The following is an 8,071-nucleotide window of genomic DNA, read 5'->3' as shown; positions in this document are numbered from 1 at the left end:
AGTATTAGTTATCCTCACAAATCTTGCTGGGTTAAAGTTGCAGAAAACCACTCCAAGAAGTACATTATTTACTAAAAGTTACCAAGATTAAAGCAAGTAAGTAAAAATAAATTGTTCTCATCCACCTCTGGAACTAAGTGACACATTACTGTAATAATAACAAGTTCTATAGCGTTTTTTTAAAACTATTTTTTCATCAGATATATACAGTATTTGAGTTTCTCAAAGAAATACAACACATTGGTAGCTTTTGTGTCTTTTTAAAGAATGTATAAACAGTTCCAGCTCAGATTCCAAAGAATATGTCACATTTGTGGACAGCAATAGCAAATATTTCTGTTTATTTTTGTACATTATTATTTATTCTCTCTGCATGTATTTGGTATAATCATGCTTACAGACTTATCTATGCAAGTGGCAGCAAATCCTTACTGTTTGCTTGTTAGAAAATGTGTTGGTAATCTCTTGGAAGTTGTTTTTTTTTACTGTATTTATAGATTTTAACTTGTGTTTATAAAGAGGACGAGGAGCCATTCCGACAAGGTTTACTGATGAGGTTCTGGAGATGCCCCATCAACAAGTTGCTGTCATTTATTGCTTTTGTAAATTTAATAAAGATGCCTTCTTCTCTTTTTTCTTCTTTGAACATTTATTTAGGCTATTCTTTAGTCTATTTTAGAGTTTAGCTAATATTTCAGCTACATGCTAGCTGTTTTGGCTAATTTAGGCTATTTTTTTGGTTTCTAAGGCTGTTTTGGAGTTAGGCTAATATTTACACAGTAGCTGTTTTGGCTAATTTAGGCTTTTTTCCGTTTTTTAGGCTATTTGAAGTCTAGCTATTTTTTTCAGCTACATGCTAGCTGTTTTGGCTAACCTAGGTTTTTTTAGGCTAATTTGGCATTTAGCTAGTATCTTAGCTGGCTATCAGCTTCAGTGTTTTTAGCTATCAATTTCAGCATCTTCAGCTATTAGCACTAGCATATTTAGCATCCAAATTTAGCCTATAGCATTCACTGTAGCATTATCGCAGGTATGCTACATATCTAGCTCATAACTATGTTAAAAAGTTATGGTTTTAAAGTTTTAAAATTTTGTTTTAGAGTGTGCAATAAATAGTTATCCAGTTTGGCCTATAACCTAAGAAGTGTTTTGGATTTTGGCCGCCTGTGCGATTGAGTTTGACACTATAGAGAGAGAAACACAAGTTTCTAAGACTGTAATGTCCACAAAAGAAATGTAAAGGAAAAAATCTGTTAAAGATATGTTAGCTTTCGCAAAACAATGACAGAAAAAAATAATTTCACACTGATTTCTCAAGTGGAACCAGCTTCTTTTTCTTTTAATTTGGTTACAGTAAGAATATGAAGATGTTAAAAGCATCAGGATGTAGAAAATTGTTCCCAATATGTCCTAACACTTTGAATTTGCTCTCTGTACCATATGTATGTGGCCTCATATTAAGAATATTTAGTATTGCCTTAATTCTTAAACCTACAGATACTTTAGATTAATTACAAAAAGTATAGAAAAAGAATAACAGGAAGCCAGAATGAGATGAATTCAGAAGAGGGACGATGATTATGTTAGTAAAAGGATGATGTTGGAGCCACCAGGAAAGAGGCCTAAAAGAAGACCAAGGAGGTCAATGAATGTAGAGAAGGAGGATATGGGGGTGAGGATGAGGAAGATACAGCAAGTTGATCATGGTGAAGGTGAATGGTTTACTGCTGACCCCTAAAGGAAGCATCTGGAAGACAAAGAGATTGATTTACAAAAATGAAGCAAAACATCTCAATGTACTTTAATTGCATGATGGTCTGCGTTCTCACCTGTACACCAGATCAATTTTTATCGCACTGCGACATCAATGTGTAGTTTGACGGTCACTACAGTACAGAGATCATTACAATTCAACAGTTAAAGATAATTGAACTGAATGAAATGCTACTACGACTGCTTGATGTATTTTCCGTTTATTACAAAGTTAAGTTTTTCCTCCCAGATTTCTTCTAAAACAAGCAAGTGGTCGAGTCAAGGACCTTGATTTTCAGCTAAAAAGGCTGGATCAACAACTGAACATATAGACTAACATAAAAAGTAAATAAAATCAATGCAGTATTCTTAAAAAATTATCAAAAAGGAAAAAAATGACAAAGCTGTAAAATAAAAATAAAAAAAACAAAGCTCAAAGACAATGAGGTATATCTGATTGAAAAGCGTCCCAAGTAGCGTTTGTTTGACCACAGTTTGTTGTCAGGGGCAACATTTTATATACTTGTCTTAAGAATATATACATATTTTTTGTATGCTCAATCAACCACTTAACAATGGTCTATGGAGTTAATAGAAAAACAAAAAGCAAAAGATAAATAAGTGAAAAGAAGCCAACATGTGTCTGAACTATTACAAAAACTTAAACAAAATTTGGAAACAAATATGTTTATACATCTATTGCACATTTTCCTAAAATGTCTTAATCAGGTGACAATAAAAACAAACGAAAGTGCAACACATTCAGGGACATTTCGTGTTGCACGGGTCTCCTGATGTGAAGAAGTCGTACACACTGACCAGAGGAAACATGGTGATGGCTCCCAGCAGAGAGCCTAACTGCACCACAGCTCCACACCACACGAGGGCGCTGTGGCCTTCATCTCGCAGGATCAGGCCAATGATCACCTTCACGTAGGACAGAGAGAGAATGAAGAAGACCCAGGCCAACACCTGTAAAAAATAAAAGCAGGACGGGGATGGATGGTGAGTATAGGGTTACATGTTTTTGATTTGTGGTTATCAGAAGACGTTACTTCAAGAGCAGACTCACTATGACGGCACCACCTGAGGTATCATTCACCAGTAGAGGACATGGACTCAGCACAGCCATGCTCATTATGAAAGCTCCAACTGCACTCCCCGTCACGGTGAGAGCTCCCATGAACACCAAGGATCTGTGGAGACATTGACACAGACCTTCACATCGTGGCAGTAATGGTCTCCCAAGCACAGACAAAGTGTAACTGTGTATCAGAATCTGAACGCAGGGTGGCGTGGTGGAGAATAGATGGGAAGAGCTAAACGTTGTGTGGGTGAAAGTTAAGGAAAAATGCACTTTAGCGCACACTAGCTCAAGTACATCCCTGCCAACAATGACTAGCAACTGGAAATAAAGCATTAAATTTATTGTAACCCTTTAACACCGGAGATTACACCAGCAACAGCAACTCATGCAATGTTCACATCACCTCAGCAACGCGTTTTCAAGTGGAAACTTTCAATAAAGTGTCTATGTAAATGCATGTATATGTGCTTTTCAGACATCTAGGTTAAAAACTCTATACAATACTTAAGTCCGTTTTAAATACGCAAAAATGCTCGGATAATGAACATGAAAGTTAAACCAGTTGAACTTTGACCAATCAGGGACTCGGATTTGGCGTTGAAGTATGGGTAGCATCCCCTTAAAAACTACTAACTATTTGACAGTTGGTCATGGAGGAGAAATAATAATTGCAGTTTGAATCAAATGACACCAAGGCTGAATCCGAATTGCTTCCATTCTTCTCTGGCTCCTCCCTGGTCAACGCATTCTCACACCAACTATGGTTTGGGGCCCCTTTTTGACGTTTTGGGTGTCCCAACTCGTTGTTTTTCGACGTGCTGGCTGCTCCCATTAAATCATGGGTCTCCAACCCTCAGGGCGTGAACCGGTGCTGGTCCAAGGGCCACTTGGTACCAGGCCACAGACAGAGAAAAATACGCTAATCAGAGGTCCCCAACCCTCAAGATGCAGACTGAACCAGTTATGGTACCCTAACCCAGTACTGGTTCCGTATCCGCCTCTGGTACCACGTCCCGAGGGTTGAGGACGCGTAATTTAATGGGAACAGCCCGCACGTCAATGAACAACAAGTCGGGGACACCCAAAAAGTGACGCGTTGAGAGCCCGAACCATACGTCCATACGCCCGGTGTGTATCTAGCATCTCTGACCACATCTGCGGTGCACACTCACCTGATGGGGACAAACATGGCGATAAAGCAGGCCACTGGATTGGACACAGCAGCTAGCGTGGCAGACAGGTGATAGGCGTTGTTCCCATACGGCATGCAGGAGTAGGACTGGACCGAGGGCAGAACTGTGTTGGTCAGAGCGTTCACCCAGGACAGAATGACGAAGATGTAAAACACCTGCCACCAGCTGTAGGCGCCGGTGCCAAAGCTGCTTTTGCGCCTCTGCCTGGCAGGCCTGTAAGGATCAATCATGGATCTCTGCTCGTTGCACATCCTGCCTTTCTGACAAGCCTCTTTAATGCCGTTGGTGTATCTCTTGTTTGGGTGCTCTCTGGCCACAGAAGGGTGGTAGTTTAACAGCAGGAAAGCCAGCAGGCAGACAAACATCATGGCACTGAGGAAGAAGAAGAACACCTCTGCAGAAAAGTTTGCAGGCTGGTATTGGGCCTGCAGCTCTGTCTCAACAACATTACTGAAGGTGTGAAAGGTTTGGTTCAGATGATGTGTGCTGTTCTTGCAGTGCACGACACCCACCCCCTGGATCAGAGCCACCAGGGCGGGCAGGAGGCCGCTCACACCTTCTCCTATAAAGTAGGTGGTGAGATACTGTGGCTTCAGGTGCATCATGAAGGGGAGGAAGGTGACAGAGGAGGTGCAGTCGACAAGAGCAAGGAAGAAAGTCAAAACCAGGAGAGCCACACTGCGAGGAGCCCCCGCCACAACCACCGTCTCCTTCCAAAAGAAGCCCAGCAGGAAAGTTGCCACGGTGCCCAGGCTGATGATCACGTAAATGGCGGCAGTCTCGTTCAGAGCGCCTGGGCGGAAACGGTGCATCAGGGTGATGAAGAGAGGCCCGACATTCGCCATTTGAATCAGGATGGAGAGGTAGGAGGGCAGGTACCAGCCCTCTGGGATCTGCGGGACAATGAGAGGGAGCTCCACCCACAAGCCGTTGATGGAGACCCAGGAGCCCATACCAAACAGGCACGCCAGCAGGTGGGTGAGGAGGGACATGTTTGAGTCTAGAAAAGAGGAAACAGGAGGCGTGGTCAACGAAGATTACAATTAGAAGAGGATCTTTGTGTGAGCATGTCCATCCTCAAAAGGGTAAATAGAGGTTAGAATAAAAAGAGAGCAGCAAATGTTAAGAATGTTTGTAGCAAATATGTGAGATTCCTGGGTGGTTGAGTCCAAGTCTGATCCCCATTTATAGTTCAGAAGGTGAAGGTCATAGGTCAAAGGGGCCAGAATACCAGACCACAGCCCTCATGTGATGCTTTAAGATTCTAGCAAAGCATTGTCAAGATCAAGTTACTGGATAAAATTGTTATTAGATTACTTTACTCATTCCCTATTTAAAAAAGTAATCCACTACTTGTTACTTTATTTTACTTTTTTCCACAAACATGAGGAAATGTGGGCTAACTTTCTGACTCGTGGGCCACAAAGGGTTCTAAAAGTTGACAGATGGGCTGGAGGTGTTTTGGTAATTCACCTCACAAAGAAAACATGGAATCTGGACAAAATCAACATTTTTTATGTAAAAACTGTGGGTTTTGTTCCTATTTTAGCACCAATTGGTTGAGGTCTTTCAGGAAAAAACACACTTAGAAAAAACACTGTTTTTGTTGTGCTGGAATGATGGGAAAAATGTCTGAATTTAAAAAAAAAAAAAAAAACTTCCAACACAACATGAATGCAAAATAACATAAGTCAGTTTATTTGTGGTGCACCATCCAAAATTACATGGAAATATAAAACATTAATTTGTATTATCATTATAATTTATTCCAGTATGGCGGGTCAGATAAATGTTTTCTTTCATTTAACCAAGAGACAAAGTCAACTGTTAACACAAAATGTGAGTAATGAAGTGATGGTGGTTTCTGTAGTCTGGTAATTGTAGTTTAATTAGTGAAATTTGAACTCTAATTTGTTCAAATTGACAAAAGTAATTAAATTGAAGTAATATTTTTCTTTGTAATTCATAATCTACAACACTAAAGATGTGTTTGTTCATAGTGTAAGATTACACCTATTAAACTGATCATTTAAATCCAGAATTATTTACTATAGTGACTCGTGTTCAAATCTGAGTATTTTTTTTTTGTAAAAAGTCAGATTATAAAATTGTTTATTAATAAAACTCAATTTCTAAAGCAAAACAGAAGAAAAGCAAACAAAAGAAAAAGTACACTTACTTAAAAATATACATTTTTATTTTAAGGTGACATAAAATAAGCTTAATATTTATTTTGTAGCTATGTTGACCACCCAAAGCACATTTCCTCTTTCCACAATGATTACCAATTTTCTATAGAAGTTTTTTTTATTTTTTTTTATTGCAATATGGTGGTTAGCACTTTCCCCTCACATTTAGAATTCCTCGGTTCAAATCCAGCTGAGTCATTTCTCTGTGCATAATCCTCCAATACACGTGAGGTTTTCTCCACACACTCCAGCCCTCAGCCCTAAGACCTTCTTTATAGGTGGACCGGCGACTCGAGCCCTCAAGTGTGAGAGTTTTGCTCTGCAATAGACTGGTTTACAGTCAGGGGGTGTAATCCCACCTACAGCCCAAAGTAGCTAGGATAGGCTCCAGCAACCTCCACCATCCTACAGGACAGGGTGTTGCTTGTGGGGATAAATCTGTGCATCAATATCTGCTGGGTTTATGACGTTCATATTTTATTTACTCATAAATTGTCAACTAAAACAAACACAAGTTATAGTCAAGGGTTTTATAAATAAGTTACATGTGAGATGTTGGTTGGCCAAATCCTTAAAATATTAGGTGACTTATTATTTTTTTTAGATAATATTTTCTCTTATAAAATAAGCCAATTTTTTCTGTTGATTCTTTTATAACAATGAATCTATTTTACACTTTAAGAATGAAGATAATTTACAGAATTTGTCTCTATTTAGAAGCTAAACAAACTAGAATCCAAATGCTCATCTATAAAGCACTAAAGTTGAGTTTATGACTCTTTTATAGTTCGTAGGACGGAAGAATAAAAATAAAACAAAAACAAGAGAAGCATCATGTTTTTGGTTACAATCATAAATTGTTGTTTTCCTATCATAAACATGATCCTATAAGCTGCAGCTTGTAAAGAAATAAAAACAGTCATTCAGATCTATATAAAAAAAACTATTTTTCTCCAGACACTCACCTGCTGTTTGCTGAAGCGCTTTGTTTTCGGAGAGAAGAAGAAGCCAAAGTCCGGTGCAGTAAACTGTGAAAGCAGCGAGGGATTAAACCCCGCTTGTGATCAGTGGGTGTGAGGGACTGCAACCAACCAAAACTCAGGTTTTTGTTGGCGAATCGTCGTTTCAGCCTCACACACTTTATCTTCTCTGCTAAAATGTTCGGGTTTACAACTCATCACTTTTAGACATGTTTGTTTTTGTCAGTCAGTGCAGGACTTCCTTGTGTGCAAGAATCTGCAGAATTCATTAATTCTTTCTAATAAGCTCATGTGACCAGAGGGGGAAAATGGGTTTACTTGAGGTGCAGAAATACTTCATTCATCCAATTTCAGTGCGACTTTTACAGGATTTCCATGAGAAAATGGAAAATGTTTGCACAATAAAAAAAAAAAAGATGTATTTATAGCCAAGAAAAAAGGTGAAACTATTCATACTCAAGCCAAAGTTTGATGACATTTATTTTTATTCAACCAGCTGGGCTCTGCTGGTGGTCACATGTCAAAACAGCAGACACTGAACACCGCTGAGTCGCACAAGCGCACACAAACGTACAGTCAGTCATTGCTCTCATCTAAACAAAGAAACTTCTGGTTTAAATATATATATATATATATATGTTTTGCCATAATGAGTTACCCTTCATTTGGCAGGAAATGCAAACTTTCTTCAGTATAAATAAAATATTTCACTTTAAAGAACCATTGGTGAAAGCTGTTTTTAATATAATGTGGTATTTTTCTGATGATGGGGGACATTAAGCTCAAATTTGCATTTCTGAGTATTTCTACTTTGAAATTGTTGTGTTTCCTACAAAACATCCGTTTTTTTAAATTATTATTTTGGTTAAA

The 8,071-nt window shown here is 38.8% G+C and overlaps 1 protein-coding gene across 1 annotated transcript; it reads right to left on the bottom strand.

The window, feature by feature from the left end:
* Window positions 1-1,128: 1,128 nt before the first annotated feature.
* Window positions 1,129-7,544, bottom strand: LOC112160633 (riboflavin transporter 2). The gene is made up of 4 exons (XM_024295291.2): window positions 7,187-7,544; window positions 4,012-5,032; window positions 2,825-2,948; window positions 1,129-2,724 (listed from the first exon to the last, which is right to left on the bottom strand). Exons 2-4 carry the CDS (start codon window positions 5,022-5,024, stop codon window positions 2,515-2,517), a joined length of 1,347 nt encoding a protein of 448 aa, XP_024151059.1. The 5' UTR covers window positions 5,025-5,032; window positions 7,187-7,544; the 3' UTR covers window positions 1,129-2,514.
* Window positions 7,545-8,071: the final 527 nt, after the last annotated feature.

The sequence above is a fragment of the Oryzias melastigma genome, linkage group LG11 (assembly GCF_002922805.2).
Source record: "Oryzias melastigma strain HK-1 linkage group LG11, ASM292280v2, whole genome shotgun sequence".
Taxonomy (NCBI): domain Eukaryota; kingdom Metazoa; phylum Chordata; class Actinopteri; order Beloniformes; family Adrianichthyidae; genus Oryzias; species Oryzias melastigma.
This window is presented reverse-complemented; position numbering and strand designations above follow the sequence as displayed.